Source organism: Pteropus alecto, unplaced genomic scaffold (assembly GCF_000325575.1).
Source record: "Pteropus alecto unplaced genomic scaffold, ASM32557v1 scaffold202, whole genome shotgun sequence".
Classification (NCBI taxonomy): domain Eukaryota; kingdom Metazoa; phylum Chordata; class Mammalia; order Chiroptera; family Pteropodidae; genus Pteropus; species Pteropus alecto.
In genome coordinates this window covers 3,978,961-3,995,195 of record NW_006432451.1, presented here as the reverse complement: position 1 = coordinate 3,995,195, position 16,235 = coordinate 3,978,961, and the positions used below count along the sequence as shown (strand labels likewise).

General features: G+C 50.1%; 1 protein-coding gene across 1 annotated transcript; it reads right to left on the bottom strand.

The window, feature by feature from the left end:
* Positions 1–210: 210 nt before the first annotated feature.
* Positions 211–12,064, bottom strand: IP6K3 (inositol hexakisphosphate kinase 3). Its single transcript, XM_006907440.1, has 5 exons — positions 11,866–12,064; positions 5,356–5,569; positions 4,020–4,201; positions 2,596–2,771; positions 211–678 (listed from the first exon to the last, which is right to left on the bottom strand). Exons 1-5 carry the CDS (start codon positions 12,062–12,064, stop codon positions 211–213), a joined length of 1,239 nt encoding a protein of 412 aa, XP_006907502.1.
* Between the last annotated feature and the right edge of the window lie 4,171 nt (positions 12,065–16,235).

Sequence of the window (16,235 nt, the reverse complement as noted above, 5' to 3'; positions counted from 1 at the left end):
CCAGCATTAGCACAAGATGCCAGGTATGTGAATTATCTCCAGAGCTGGTTTTTCTAGCATATATTAATATAGCCTGCCATGTATAGTGATGGCTTTTGAATGTAGATATGATTATTACAAAGATATCTAGGGGGTGTCTAGACTACCCTCACTACCAATAGGTCCCTCTTAAGATCTGTACTCCAGAAAAATGTGGATAGGCCCAACATCTCATTTTTTCTCCTGTATATCCTGCAGAATCTGGATGAGGTTCTCCAGACCAAAAATATAGCCTGGATCTGGTCCATCGTAGGTCGTATGCTCATTCCAGGAGCCCTTGTATGTCGTATGAGCAAAGTCGATCATCCGGATGTCAACTTTAGCAAGACCTCCAGGAGAGTTGCTGTGGGCTGTCTGCAGAGCCTCCTGAGGATGCTGGCCACCCAGGGTTCTTTCCATCAGCTCCTGCCCATCATAGATGATGAGGAGAGAGCTGGAATAGAATCGGTATGAACTCTGGCTCCTAATGACCGAGAGGAGGGCCCGGAGCTGGCGCTGGATGGGCTCCAGCAGTTCTGTCCGGAGACGGGTTCCATTGTGCAGGAACTGATAGAGGGCTTGTCTGAACCCCTCGACTTTGAGTTTTCTTCCATAGTACTTGTCTTTGCAGAGAAAGTGCTTCTTATCAATTTGATAAACCTTATGTTAAAAAGAAAGAGAACGTGAAGAATTACAAACAAAAAAATTGCATCTGCTGCGGTTGCAGCATCACAAGCTAACATAATATATAAACGGATTTCCAGGAGACACAGGGCAAAAATGGCTAAAATGAACAGAATGATGATCTTTCATCATGCACCTATTGGCTTTTACATTTTAAAATGCTTTCTGTGCAAGCCTTTAATAGAAATCCAAGGTCTAAAGATCCTCACCCTACAAAGGTGACCCTCCACCCAAGAGGAAAAGAGTTGGATTTCCTTTCTTGTGAATTTCCAATGTCAACCTCCAAATCATGATTTAAATCCTGGCTTCTGGCCCTCCTCAATTCAAATATTAGCTAACCCAAGCTAGAAAGCTTCAGTAGGAATCTGAAGTCACAGCCAATGGCCTTGGAAAGCCAACTAGATTAAATTTTCCCCAACCGTTTATAAAGTTCTTTCTCTGCAGATTCCAAGGAAATAATGGCTCTTGGAGTGGAAGAGGGTGAATTATTTGAAGATAAAAGACAGGCTAGATCAGGTGTGGATGGAATTTTTGGGCAGCCAGTGTAGCTGAGGGGATCCTGCATATAGGGAAGTTCACAACAGCTCTGTGGAGCTGGTGGCTCCTCTCCTTGGCACCAGACCCTCTTCCCTCACTTGTCATGTCTTGGCCACCAGAAGGGAGCAGATGAAAGAGGGACACTGATGGGGGGGACAGTGGCAAGCATCCCCCTTTTAATTTGGATGGCATAAGCAGCAGCAAAAGCTAAACTGAGGCCAGCAGCTGGCATTGCCAGGGAATGACTTGGCACGCCTCTGCCTGGCACACCTGGGAAGGGCTGCCCATACCTGGCCAAGACAGTTTCTCAGGTCTTTCCTGCCTTCAGATTATATGATATGTTTATGGGAAACCAGTAATGAAAAAAATCAGAAGAATATAATAGACTAGGTGTGGTTTTGGAGGGTTAGAGATCGGCTGCTAAATTAGCCATCTTAAGTACATGATAGGCATCACTTTCTAAATAAATCAGATCAATTTCAGAAGGTTTAAGATCCAGAGAGAGATTTCGTTTACACCACAAATCATCACACCCCATTCTCTTGAGGACTGCATTCCAAGCCTTTTAAGGGACATCCGTGCAACAAATTTATAGACTCAACTTCCAGCTTCAAGGGGTGGCAGTTTCAATTAAAGAAAGCTATAACATTTACCGTCAAATCGGTATCTGGTTTTGCTTTGAGTAGATAGACTATAAGGAGTGAACGAATGGAGGAAGTTTATTTCCAACTGTTCTCCTGCAGCCCCTGCCACAAGCCACATCTGAACAGCAAAAACAAGGTGCAGAGTCTGAGCAATAAAAATTAACCAATGCTTTGCCTGGGCTTAGCAGGTTACTACCTTCCCACTTTGTTAAGCCGAACAGATAGCAAGAAGCAGAATAGGTGGAGTAAGAAGAGAGAATGGCGAATAGGAATTCAGAGACAGACTGCCTTATAACATCTGAGAAGGAGTTCAGCTTTATCATTTAGAGAATGAGGAATCCACAGAGTGCACAGAGAAGCTCTTTGGCATAGTTCTTTCCCCAGACTCTGCTCACACACTGTCATCAAAGCTCTGTTCTCAATGTGGGCAGGACCCACGTGGCCACTGTGGAAAGTTTCAACTGCCAAAGACCCTGAGACCAAGTTAAAAAACGGTGGAGTTTTGACACTGCTACCCTGAAAGGTGCTCTTTAGAAAACCCAGTGTGTCATAGATTAGGATGTGCACTTCCTTGGTGGAATATTAGTACCTGGATGCTTCCCCCAAAGTGGGGAGCTCTGCAGGGGGCAGTAGTGTCTGGATGGGAGACATCCTTGCTCCACAGTGGAGATACCAGGATGCCCAGCCCTGCAGTGGGTCCTTTGCCACTCACCTGCATGCCGCAAATGCGCATGCCCAGGCAGGCTGAGGTGCTCTGTGCACACTTCGTCATGTGGCGGGCCTTCTTCTCCTCAGATGCATCATCCCCATGCTGCCTGGTCCCCATCTTCAGGTCCAGGATGCAGGGATACTTGTACTGTGACACGACATTTTCCAGCAACAAGAACCCTGATCACACTAAGTTAAGGAAGATTCCAAAGACACTAAGGCCACTGCCCCACAGGAGGCAGGCAGCACACCTCTGAAGCTGGCTAGAGATTCTCTACTCTGAGCATTATTCCTTCACTCCCATTTTTTCATTACAGACAAACCCATCGTTGCTATTAAGAATCCCAGGTAGTAGCTTTGCAGGCTGCTTTAATAGGTCCATTTATTTAGGCAGAATTTATGAGTATGCACGCTTCTTTTCCTTTTTGCTCTGAGGTTGAAACTTAAATGTTAAGTCTGAAATCCCTGGCAGGCCTTTTGCCCAATTTACATTTTTTTTTTCTGTTTTATAGCAAACTTTTTTTTTTTTTAAATTAGTTTCAAGTATACAGTACATTTGGTTAGACATTTATAGTTTATAAAACGATCCCCCTAATTGCTCTTTCTCTCCTCTGGTTTTCCTTTTATGGCAGAAAATCATAAGGCTAAAACCTCTAGTCATTGAATGGGCCAGTACCTTTTGAGAGAAGTGGGTTGATGTTAGCTTCAGAGGTGAATTGCATGAATATTAATTTTAGTGGAATAATTATCCTGCAAAAGCTCTTTAGGGATGAGGGTTGCAGATTTGTCTTAGTAAATACTGAAACCAGCTGCCCTTTTGCAGGGAGGAGCCCAGTGGTGACAAAGGGGCATTTTAAGCCTAAATTTGTTCACTGAGAACCTGGAAACGAAGGGGAGGGTCCACCCATGGGCACTTCCCTAAGGGAGAGCCATACCCCTTCCCCTCCATCAACTCTGTAGGAAGACCCCTATGGGGAGAATTTGAAAGGATAGAAAGGAGGTTGGGGTGTGGGGGACCCGCCCAGCCCTCTGAGCCCCCTGCCAGGCATGGCAGTCATCATTCCTATCTGCCCACAGAAACCTTCAGCCCAGACCATCCTTACTGCTCAGGTGACAGAGATACAGCCAGTGGCCCACCAGGGGCACTGTGTTCAGCTTAATTCCCAGTCTGATTCCCCTATAATCTCTGAGTTTTCTTTTGGAGAGAACTGATTTCTTCTAGTCACAGGTCTGAGGCTCGTGTCTCCAACTCTCCCTCACATCTGTCTCTCCTCCTACCCCTCACTTGACCCTCCCCGTCTCCCTTCTGCCCCAATAATATCTCTTTGTCTCTATCACTCCCCTGGCCTCCCCTCCACCCATCCACCCCCTCATAGGTACACCTTCCTGTCCTTGGGACCCTGTGGTGGAGAGGGTGGGCAAGGATACGGTGTCGCTTGTTCTCTGGATACTCGGTGCACAGGCGGCTCAGGTGGGCCTTGTGGCAGTGCAGTCCCCAGGGGTTGAAGCTCTTCCTCTCGTCCTGGGCCTGGTTCCCATCAGGGTCTTCTACCAGGGAGGAGACGTGGGTGCTAAGGTGGAACTCAGACCTCAGGAGTGCTGTGGCTTGGCTGCAGGTGAGGGAAGCACAGGACAATCGGTATCCAGGGTCAGAGGTCTGGGGAAAGATGCCCTTTCTTGTGACTGACTGTGCTCTCTTGGTTGGACTCTGACACAGACTCTCCAGGACACTGGTAAGGCCTCAGAGTGCCTTTCTTGCCCCAACTTAGGCCCTGGCACCAGATTGGATCAGGCCATACTGCAGCCCCCACCTTCTGGAGTGGGGGTGCAGGTGAGGACTCTCTAAATTCAGATGAACTCATTAGAGCGTGTCACCCCCTCAGAAGGCTGAGATGGTTTAAATTCACTTATAAGCGATCTGGATTATTATCTCACTATTGGGGCGACACAGTAGGGAATCAGAAGGCAGGGGATTTAGACTGTTACCTTTGAGACCTCAAAATGCCATAGAGGGTAGAAGTCACAGATTCCTGGTCTCCCTCTCTCCCGCCCTCTGCATCTTGGCTTCCCCATCTGTGAAATGGAGATAATGTGCACCAGCTTCCTGATGCAGAGCCAAGAGGCTTAATTAGATTGTCTGTGCTCCTTGGGGAAGGAAGATACTTTCGTTGCATTAGCTCTCTTTTGTTTCCCATAAATGTTTTAAAAATCCGCAGGGATTCTTTTCATCTGAAAAAGGTCGGCTGACATTATCAGAGGTTTCGGAGACCTTTCTAGGGACCTCTGTGCCCTGAGCCAACCTGTGCCTTTGAGTTCCCACTGAGTGATGCATTGGCCTCTCTCCTCATCTCCTCTGGACTGCTAAGAAAAGATGGTTTTTCAGAGACATTAGCCACACTTTTCATTCATGTCAACTATTCTGAGGTTTCTGCTCTGCACATTTCCCCTCAGACACTTCAAGGTCTCAGTGAAATGGGTACTTAATTAAACAATATGTGCCAAATGCCTGCCCTGTATAGGGCTCTGCATGTGCATCAGCATCTGAGATAAATGCATCACAGTCCTCCCTCTAGGAGCAGTGTGAAGAAGATGTATTCCTTTCTTTGATCACATTGGTTATTCTAGACAGAGCCTTCATCTGAATTTCTCATTTTCTCTGCTTGGGCCTTCATGACGAGCCATTGGCCTTGTCACAGGTGAGAGTAGAGCTGGTCCCAGGTAGAGACGAGCTCCCAATTTCTGTCATCTGCCAGGTGTCCCTCACCTCTCCTTGAGTGAATGTGCCAACTGGGAATGCTGCCACTGGGAGAGGGGATGGGCACCGCCACTGCCGCTGGTGGTCTGCTGGAGTGTCTGCCATATTGCCACTGCCGCCGACTCCGTGGAGACCTTGAAGGGTTCCCGGTTCTCGTTCAGTGGGTTGGCAACCAGGCTGAGATGGCCGAGGCTGTCTTTCAGGAGGTGCACCGTGATGGTGCCTGCAGAGCACATGAGGGACAGGATGGGCAGAGAAACCAGATGGAATTTACCTGACTGGACACAGAGAAACCAGATGGAATTTACCTGACTGGACACAATGGGTGAAATCATTTTGAAGTGTGGCTTAATGACAATGGTCAACCTTCCCTCTTCCCCAATTCCTCTCTCAAGGAAGAGCTATAGCGATTGGCTTGGTTTAGCCTGAGCCCGACCTGTTCCAGAATGAGCCCAGTGCTGTGGAGCCTGCAGAAAATAGCCTTGGGCCGCTCTTGGCACGGCCGCTCCTTTATCGCACTTTTCTGCTCCTTCACACTTTAGACAAAGCCAGCCCTGTACATTTTGTTCTCACATTCTAGTTCCTCCGTGCACAGTCACACCTTCCCAGTCACACCACAGCTGTCCCACCTGGGCCCAGCCTTGGGACATCAGAGCTGGTCTTCTGCAAAAAGGGGCCCCTGCCTCAGAGTGGCAGTGAGGGAAGTTGGGGCCCATCCGTTCCTCGCCCTTGTCCTTTGCTTCTTCTATTATCCTTTCTCCTCCCTTTGTCTATCTGACCAGCTTCTTCGAGGAAGCCACCTCAGCCTGCTGGGGCTCGGAACTCTTTGTCACCACTTCATCCATCCTCACCCATCTCTGGGTTTCATGCCGATGCTTGCTATTTTCTTTGGTTAGATGCACAACATATGAAGATTATTGGTGGAACATGGTTCTTTGATATAAAAAGACTTGTGAGATTTCCCCAACTTACAGTCCCTCCTAACCATTGGCATTTATAATCAAGGCATGATCTCTTCCACTTGTGAATGTGACGAGTGTGAGGAAACCCAATGAACAGATGTGCTAACTGGGCTTCTCCTCTGGGAAGTCAGCCAGATCGGGTAATTAGCACTGACACATATATTCATGGCTCTGTGGCCCTCCCCTTTGGACTTCTCACTCAGGTGGCAGAGTACCAGGCTTTCCTCCCTGGGGCTCGGCATCCAGCAGTTGCCCAGCCTCACCAGAGTTCTGATGAAGAGGGAAAGATAGTTTTGGTAGCTGCACAGGAGACCACCCCCCAAATAGTTTTGTGAGAACTGGAAACCTAGAGTACTTGGTTCCCTGTTCTTCCAGCAGCTGATGTTATGTTTTCTGTTTGTTCCCTCCCCCGCGAGCCCACACACTTTACCAGTGTTCACCCTGCTTTATGCCTAACAGGCTGACCCTATGGAGCATACCAGTGGGTTTGCCCAATGGCAGATATTGGCAAGCAACGAGAGCTGGGAGGAAGTTCGAGATGTTTATCCCACTGGTTCTCTCCCTGCTGCAGCGTGGCCCTGCCACAACTATGTTCCTCTGTGGCCTCCTTTTCACTGGGTCAGTAATGCCATCCCTACACTTTGGTCTTTCAGGCTTAGGGGTGGTTACAGGTTTCCAGTGCTGCCGGTCCCTGGTGCCTCACCATGCCCAGTTGTTCCCTTTATCCTGCATGCACTTATGCAAATAGTTCCTTTTAAAAGTTCTCCTCATTTGAACTTCTTTGTATGTACCTCTCATTTTCTGCTGGGACCTTGACTGAAGGTAGATTGCATGTGATCGTGTCCTCCAAGATATTTATTTCCTCTCCCTGCCACTTGGTCACCTTCTCTTGGTACCATCCTAAGTGGTAATTTCTGCTGAACAAGCACTCAAGACAGCTGATTTCCTGCTTGTGTCCTGCCCAGCCCTCGGGGGCTGGTCAGTGCAGACACTCATTTTCGAGGCTGCTCTATAATTCAGCAAGTCGCTCTTCAGAGCCATCTGTGCCTAGCTCAGCCGTCTCCCTGGGCCAGTCCTGTCATCTTAGATTCCCAGTGCCCTAATTTTGCAACCTGAGAGTGACATTCAGTTTTCTCTGGCTCCTAAAAATACTCTGCTTTTCCTCAGCTCATCCCAGGCCCCTGTGTCCTATAAAGTAATAATGATACTAACAATAATACTGTGCCCGAACCTGACATTTATGGTTTATCTGAAAACCAGCATGCATCTTAGACCAGGCCCACCAAAGCTGGTCTGTGCATGAGAGCAGGGGCTGTTGGCAGGCCGGGGAAATAACTGTGATAGTGATCATCACTGTCATGTCTTTCATGTCTACTATGTGCCAGCATTAGTAGCAAGCCTGACTGTGGTCACTGGGTCTCAGAAAGATGGAATAATTTGCCCAAGGCCACACAGGGGCAGAGCTCCAAGAAGGCCATCCATGCCAGACACAGATGGGAAAGAAGGAACAAACTGTCACATGGACTTGAGGACTTTATTGGGAGAGTCCGTGTTGTCACACTGTGTTTACCTGTGTGTGGATGAGGACCCCTCTGCTGTTACTCAGTCGTGTGCATGTGCTGGTCATTCTATGCCATGGAACAAACAAGCTGTTATCCCACCATCCTGTGACAGGGTCATCGGTACAGGGACTGGGAGCACCAGGAAGCCCATGGATGTAGGGTTTATAGTTCCAGTTCTGTTTTCCTGGGCAGGAGCCTTGCTGTGCTTATTCTAGGGAGGGGCGCTGACCTGGAAACCACCGCCAGGCCCCGGAGCCTACTCTCTACGTGTGAGAATGGGGAGAGCTCACTGGCATCTGTGATCATTGTTGGGGTGCTTGGAGCCTCCTGGCTGCCTGGGCAGCCCAAGAGGTGTGCAGCTAAGGGCAAGGCCCTTCCAGATCTTATAAAGTTCAAGTTACTATCCAGCAGACCCCTGGACTTTCCCATCCAGGCGCTGTGGTAGAGGCCCTGCCAGAAACCACACAGTCTTCGGGAGCCTGGACTCAGGATGCCTCTCTGGATGGATAAGAAATGTGACCTTCACTCACTTCCCCAGGTCCCAGCTCTTGTCTATCTCATCTGTTTTGATTGTCTAAATAAATGGAGGTGAGCAGAGGCATAAATAACCCAAAACCAATAAAACCCAAAAGTCATTTCTATTTCTCATATTGTCAGAGCTACACAGCCAGGCTCTGTGTCCCTGCCTTCTTGTTCCATCTTCCTGCATGCCTCTGACTGACTATGTGTCTCTGCCTGTCTTCTCTCCCTCTCCCATACACCCCTCTATGATTCAGCCTAGCCCTTCCCTCTGAAGCCTGGGACCCAGCACAGATAGGGCCTTGCAAACAATCTTGGGTTTCCTACTCTTCACAGGAGCAGCTTCTCAGTGGAATATAGGCTGCTAGGGGCTTGGATAGTTAATTTCATTAAGAGCCATGTTGGTCCTGCCCTGGCCTCCAGCTTACCTTGTATGTCCATGGGGACTAGGCCTCACAGGCCCGTGGGCTCCGAGCATGCTCTTGTCCCTGCCTGGCCAAGAAAATCGGGGACCCAGTGAGAGCCTCTGGCTGCCTGCTCGTCAGCTGTTCCCTAGCACCTTGACCTGCCACCATGCTAACTGGGCAGACAAGAGTGCTTCCTGCCACAATTGACATGCCCAGAACATCTCAGCAATTTCAGTTTGGCCGAGCAGCTTCCTCAGCCTCTGTGCATATTCCGTCATTTTTTTTAAGCTTTTGAGAGCATTTATTCACCACTATCTGTAATATGAATCTGGCTTATCTGTTAACCAGCCTGGACCTAGGAGCATGTCCTCACTAACCCAAAGCTGACAGGAAGCAAGAGGGGTGCAGCCCCAAGATGCTGTCATCATACCTGAGGAGCCCCGTAAAAGGTCTAGGGTGAGCTCCTGGCTCGGGAAGGCTGCCTTTGAGAATGACATCTCTGCCCAACATCCCCGATGCCATCACAGTGCAGGGTGATGAGCAGGAAGAGGATGTGCTCAGTGGTCACTCCAGAAACAGCCCCTCTCTCTGGGGCTATTCCCATCGGGGAGAAAAAAGGAGACCCCTATGGCAGGCTTGTGTGCACTAGAGTCTCCCTGACCTGAAGTCTCTAGCTTAGTGACCCCGGGCAAGTCACATACCCTCCTTCATTGGGCAAGATGCATCTCTGAGCACTGGCGTTCAAGGAGTCCATCTCTCTAGTAACAGTATCTGCTCGAGTCAAAAGCCACACTTGGGAGCCACACTTTGGGGCTTTGAATACTGGCTCTGCCTCTCACTGGCTGTATGGCCTGAGGCAAGTCAGATAACCTTTCTTGCCTCAGTCTCCTTACCTGCGAAATGGGGATAATAGTCCCCATTTCAGTAGGTGGTTGTGAGGATTAAATGAATTCGTACGTGGAAACTACTTACAGTTAGTTGTGTTTGGCACTGAGGGAACACTAAGGGTTAGCTGATGTTACTTTTCTTACCAGGTGAAACAAGAAGTCTACACAACCTGAGCACCCTTTGAGGGTTCCTTTCCCACCTAAAACCTGATCTCAGCTACCTACCCCAGGCGTCTGAGAGTAAGGGTCCTAGTTCTGGGCCTTGTAGTGTCTCCATAGACGTGCATTTTCTTAGATAGTGCCTGGATTGTGGCTAGTGAGTGAATCAGTTTCTGCATCATTGGAATCTCATGTTTGGGTGTCACCCCAGCCCAGGGTCTCTGCCTCATCCTCACCCTTGGCTGGGCTGCATGGTCTCACCTGGAGGGTGTCTGCAGTTCCCTGAAGCAGTTGTCTGGAAACACAATCTCCTGAGTAAAGCCCGAAGGCAGAGACTGAACTGTCCTCTGTGGCTGTCGATTCATGTAGCTATGACGCTGTAGCTCAAATTAATCCATTACCTTTAGCAGAGAGCCAGAGCAGCTGGCACTGGGGATGGGCCCAACCTGAAGCGGGGAGCAGGGCAGAGTAGGGGTCTGGACAGTAGACCGGTGCCCAAGTGTACTCGAGAGTGGTGCTGTCCTACTCCCAAGGGGGATGGGCACATGCAGATAGGGCTCAGGGAGCACACCAGGGTAGGGTTCTAGAGACCAAGCAGCTTCTTTCACTTTCCTGCTTTGCCTGCGCCTGCCCTGGCAGTCTGTCTCAGCTCCAGAGCTATGTTGAAGCTTGAAATGCTGCAGGTGGGAGGCCGCCCCACGCAAGGATCTGCCACCATTTGCTGGCTTGAGTTCAGTTTTGAAATGACAGACATTAATTCCAGTGGGTATTCTGACAAGATGGGCAGTGACCCATAAGCAAGGGTAACACTAGCCTGGGCCCCCAGAAGGCCCAGGGGAGGCCTATACAGGCTTCACTCCAGCCGTCCATCCCCATTTCGCAGCCGTCCTGTCTCAGACTCTCAGGAGGGCTTGGCAGGCTGGGACAAAAGCAGTGCCTAGGGCACAGGCCTTGGCCTCCTACTAATGGGTCTCAATTTAGAGCATGATGACATCAGGGATTCTGATTCCCAGGTCTGGGCTGGGGCCCAGGAACCTGCACACACGCATACATGCACACACATACACACCAGCGAGTCTGGTAAAATTGGTTGAACCCAGATCACATTTCGAGAAACACTGATGTAGATAGGCTCCATCCTTCCCAGTTATCTCAATCATTGAAATGCAAGTGAGTTTTTGACTGACTTGTTTGGATGTTATCATTGTCTTCACTACAAATACTTGGACAAGGAGAGCAGAATCTTGTAGTCATGACAGCTAAAATCCTTTAAAGGGGATCTTTTCTCTGAGTGCTCATGCCATTGCAGGGCTGGTGCCTGGCAGAGTCATGGCCTGAGCCGTGTGAACTGTGTTTACCAAAGGCTGGGTATGGACAAAACAGCCTGAAGGCCATGTCCGGAGGTCCCTTCTGGAGGTCCCGCCTGGAAGTCCCGCCTGAAGGCCCTCACTAGGCAGCCCTCCCCACCAGCTTTCTCTCCCCAGAACCCAGCTTGTGCTCAGATCAGAGCACACACTGATCCGTGCCCAATTTCCCCAGCTACACCTGGCAGGCAGTCCATGCCTCTGGCTTTGCCTCTGGATAAGGGCAGGAATTCTGGTTTCCTAAACTTGCCATGTCCCAGCTCTTCCATGTCCTGAGAGCCCAAAGCTCTCACCACCTGCCTAGGTCTCCAGAGGGAGGTGAAGAAGGCCTCTCTACCTGTCCTATGTTTACCAACCACAGTTGCAGGATCCAGCCATGGCACACCCAAAGCACAGACTAGAATGCCTCATTTTATTCCATTCTCAATTCCTCAAAGGCTTGTGGCTCCAAATGCTATTATACTTCAGACCTGGAGGCTTGAAAAGTTCAGAGAAACTAGGACAGTGAAGGCCAGCTGGGCTGCAGGAGAGGGGCGTGTCTCCATGGCAACTGCCTCACACACCGCAGTGCTTGAGGAAGTGGTGGGTGCATGCAGACAAGCCCAGTGTGTTGGTCCAGTGTGTTGGCCCCGAGCCGCATATGCTGCCCATATGCTCACCTTTGTACTGTGGGGTGAACCGCTTCATGGCCGGCGGCAGGGATTCATAGAACCTCTGCTCCTGGGAGATGAGGGGCTTGCATACAGTGTCCTCGTCATACTTCATCACACTCAGGTGTCCCCCGACCTGATGCAGGAAGGGCTCCAGTTGCACACCCACCCTGGAGTCCCCAGCATCTGCACTGTTCTGCACAACCATGGCCTGAGGTAGAAATGGTAGCTCTAGGACAGAAGGCGGGGCTGTCAGCAGTCCTCAACTTTCTCTTTGGGCTTTATTGTTGTCATATAGCATAGTTGTCTTCCCAGCTACGGACTCTCAGCAGAGACCCTGAAAAGCAGAAGAAGGTGGAAATGATGTGAGGGAGACAGTGTCTTGCGGGGCAGCACTCAGAAGGACCCCCAGTCCCCAGCCATAACCCAGCAATAGTTAAACAAGACTACAAACATGCATCGATTACTTGTGGAATAATCTGTTGTAAGAAATTAGTAACAGTGGTTGCCTCCAGGGAGCAGAGCTGAGAGGAAGACTTTTTTCTAAATATGGTTATATACCTTTTGCATTTAAATATTCAAACGTTTTAAAAAAACAGTACACAGAACTGTAGGCTTCCAGAGTACAGAGACTGTGTCTTAACTTCTGTCATGTTGCCTGCTCTTCTTGGGGAACATTAATCCCAGGCCCAAGAAGAGAGCAGTCCCTGCTGTTGGGGCAGTCGACATCTGGCAGGGGCTTGAAAGTACGGGAATGCTTCATTTTTGTATAGCATAGCTGTGCACTGTCAATTTATGTCATGACTCCACAAGTAATTGCTGTGTGACCTTGGGAAGTTACTAAATCTCTCTCAGCTTCAGTGTCCCCATCTGTGGAATGGGATAATAATGATCTCTACCTCATGGACAGAACTGAGATAAAGCCCATGAGAAGGTTAGCCCAGGGTCCACAGGGTCCATTTATTAAGCTAAGTGCTTAATAAATGTGATTTATCATTATTATTTCTGGCATTAAACCAGCGTCACCTACAAGTCACTGGCTGTACTGGCACAGGACCTCGATTTTCTGGCATTATTGGTGGTTCATATTTTCCCAAAAGCTCTGGGTAGTAGGGAAGGCAGACTTTCTCACCACCACTTTGCAAGTGAGAAAAGAGAGGCCTGAAGTGCCTTGCCTGGGGCCGGGTGGGGTCCAGGAGCAGAGGTGGAAGTAAAGCGGGGCTCCTTGTCCCTGGGCCTTCTCTTCTGCTACCGGCTGCTCTCTTTTCCTCCTAAAGGGTGGGCTTGCTAGACCACAGGCAAATGCTGGGACTCTGGGCTGGAAATGCGGCTCCTAAAGACATCTTGACTTTGTCTCAGGAGAGTGCCAAGGAGACACTGCGAGGGGAGGCTCTTCTGGCTGTATTTGTCGTGTCTGAGAGGACATTCCCACAGCGGTACCCATCACCGCCAAGTTATTAATACTCTCCTCTGCTGGACTCCCAGCCGAGGATTTGACCAGACTAAGCATAGCTGGGTATGATGAACCCTCTAAATGACCTTTAGTCCAGACCATGGGCATGGCTGGCTGGCTCCATGCATAAGAGTTTGTCCTATCAGTTTGTTCAGGACTCTGGCTCAGAGAGGCTCCCACCAGCCTCCCAGACCTCTGACACCAGGCGGCACTGAAAGCTTCTGCTTGGCTCACTCATTTTCCCCAGGGCGCCTCTCCCACATTGGCTACTATTCTTCAGGCAGAGTGCCCTTTGGAATGGGGGAGGGGGCGTTCTGGCTGATTTGTGGGTTTGCTTTGCTGGATGCAGTTTGAGGCTCCCAGGAGCTGCCTGCGTGGTTGGAGTGTGGCTGGGGAGGGTAGAGTTACTTGGGCAAGGACTTGGGTGGGGAGGCCAGAGGCCCGATGGCCAAGGGGCTGTGCCCAGGCCTTTCCCCAGCTCTGCTTTAAATAGAGGTGAGCCCTCCTGGTAGCCTCTTCCAGTCTCTGAGAAAAAGAATTGGTAGGAGGCATCTAGATACAGAGAGAAATCAGAATCGGCCCAGGGATGAGTTGATGTCACAATTGCTTGGCAAACCCAATCCTACTTGCAAGTTTGGCAAAGGCCACAGGAAGAAAGAAGGGAAAAACCAAGGTGAACCAACATCACTCCTCCCTGGGATCACTTGTGTGTCAGCCTTTGCCAGCTGATGTGTCCCTGGGGAGAGGGAGTCAGAGGCTCTTCTGGTGACCAGAGGGACAGCCAAGTTGTAAAATTCATTTATAGCCACTCTTGGAAGGAGTCTAGGTCCTGTCCCTCACACATGTCTCTCTAGGGTTGAGCCCAGCACTAACCAGCCTTACTGAGCAAGTATCCAGGCAGTGTCCTAGCAGACCCTCCTGCTCCCGTGCTGAGGGGTCCCTTTGCCATTCTTTCCCCCGACGCCCTGTCTCCCTACGGAGCTCTAAGGACAGCGACAGTGCGGGGAGGAAATAATAACAAATAGCATCAAACCGTGGGCCAGGCAATGTTCTAGGGGCTTTATATAGACGAACCCACTTAAGCCTTACAACAACTCTATGCGATAGTGTTATCAGCCCATTTTACAAATGAGGAAAATAAGGCACGGAGAAGCTACGTAGCTTGCCTGTGTGGACCCAGCTAGTGTGGGGAGAGCGGGGATTTGAATGCGAGTAAATTTGAACATTAGCCTCAGAGTGTGCTTACCCACCATGCTGCAGGAAGGCTGAGGGCTGTCGTTTATCTACTTTGAGAATTAGAAATTTGAGCCCCAAGGAAGCTGGGACTTAACCACAGTCACCTATAAGTCATTGGCTGTACTAGGACAGAACCCAGATTTTCTCGTCTCCCAGGCCTGATGATAGTAGTGCATGTCCTAGTGGTGGGTGGGCTCCACACCTCGGAAACGATCAATAGAGGTTGGGGGAGGCCCACCTAGACCTGGGGCTTGGTATTGATCTTAGGGCTTTCTGGCTACGGGTGTCAACCAGACCTGAGAGGCACTGTCATTCCCAGATGTTCTCAGAACCCTGGCTAAACCTTCTCAGAGAGCATGGAGCAAGCCAGGATGACCCTGGGCCTCTGAGACAGCCTGCAGCACAGCACAGTGACACAAACTCTTCTGTCCCTGGACATGAGGTAGATCGGTAGCGTTTGGGTATTTGCTGGGTAGTTAACTTGTACTTTTTAAAAAACTGTAACTCAACAGCTGGGGAAACTGAGGCCTTTCCTCTCAAGGATTTTCTTAGGGTGTATATTTGGTGACATCTCTTTAGACTCCCCCCTCTCTTGAGCTGTGTAGCTGCGGTTCTGCTCAGGTTGGTGGGAAGGGGTGGAGGGAGGATGGGTGGGCAGTGGCTTCAATACGCAGAGCACCTGCCTGAGCTGGACAGGAGGCTTTGCTGCTGCTCAGGAAGGCATTCTGTGGCTTCCCCTTGGCACTGATGCTGACCTTGGATTCCCAAGGAAGCTTGAGGTTTTTCATCTGTTGCTGTCTTTGTGTGTAGCCTCCTGCTCTGTAGGACAAAGGCAGGGAAGGCCTCCATTCTTACCATTCCTCCCTTGGAAGTCCCAAATAAATAATTCAACTTGACAGACCTTTCTCAGCCCAAGCTTCCTTTTGCCACATGCAAGCACTTCTGTCATTGGCATGGGCCTTGGCCTTTGATCAATGCCTCTGCGCCCTGTTTCTGTTTCCTAAGAGCACTGGGCAAGGACACAGGAGCCCAGGTCTGTTCCAGGTGTTCCTACCAGCTTGCCGAGGCCCCTGGCATCCACTGGGTAACAGTCCTATGTCTTAGTGTTCCACCCACTGCCACAGCCTTGTCATGATGCTCAGATGACAAAAGGCATAGCACTCCTTTGTGGAGGCCTCTTCCCAGGCATCTCCTCCACGAAGTTTGTCACTGCGTGGGTGATTCTCAGAACTGACTCAGCTTGAGTGCTGGGAAGGAGGGTGAGGCGTTTGTCTAAGACAGGACCTCACGCCCCCTCTGACACACTTGCTGAATACCCTGGGCTCCCTTTAGTGCTTTGAAGGGAAACAAACATCCCCCTCTCCAGCCCAGCCTCCTCCCACAGCCCCACAGCCCAGACCCCGCATCCAGCATCTTTCCCAGTGTTCCTTGGGGAGGGACTAAAGGGAGTAAGGATGAGGGAGGGAGGGAGGGAAGAGGGAAGATGCCCCCAGCCAGAAGAGCTCAGCTTAAAGACCCACGTCCCTCAGGAAGAATAGCCAAATGGCCTCAGGTCTGTGTCCTCCTGCTCTGTCACTGGGCAGTTATGTCCTGAATGACATAACTCCGGGCCTCACTCTAGGAGATTCAAGGGCTAATTTTTCTGATGGGTCCTGGCCATTGGGCTGGTTATTAAATGCCCTGGGTTGTC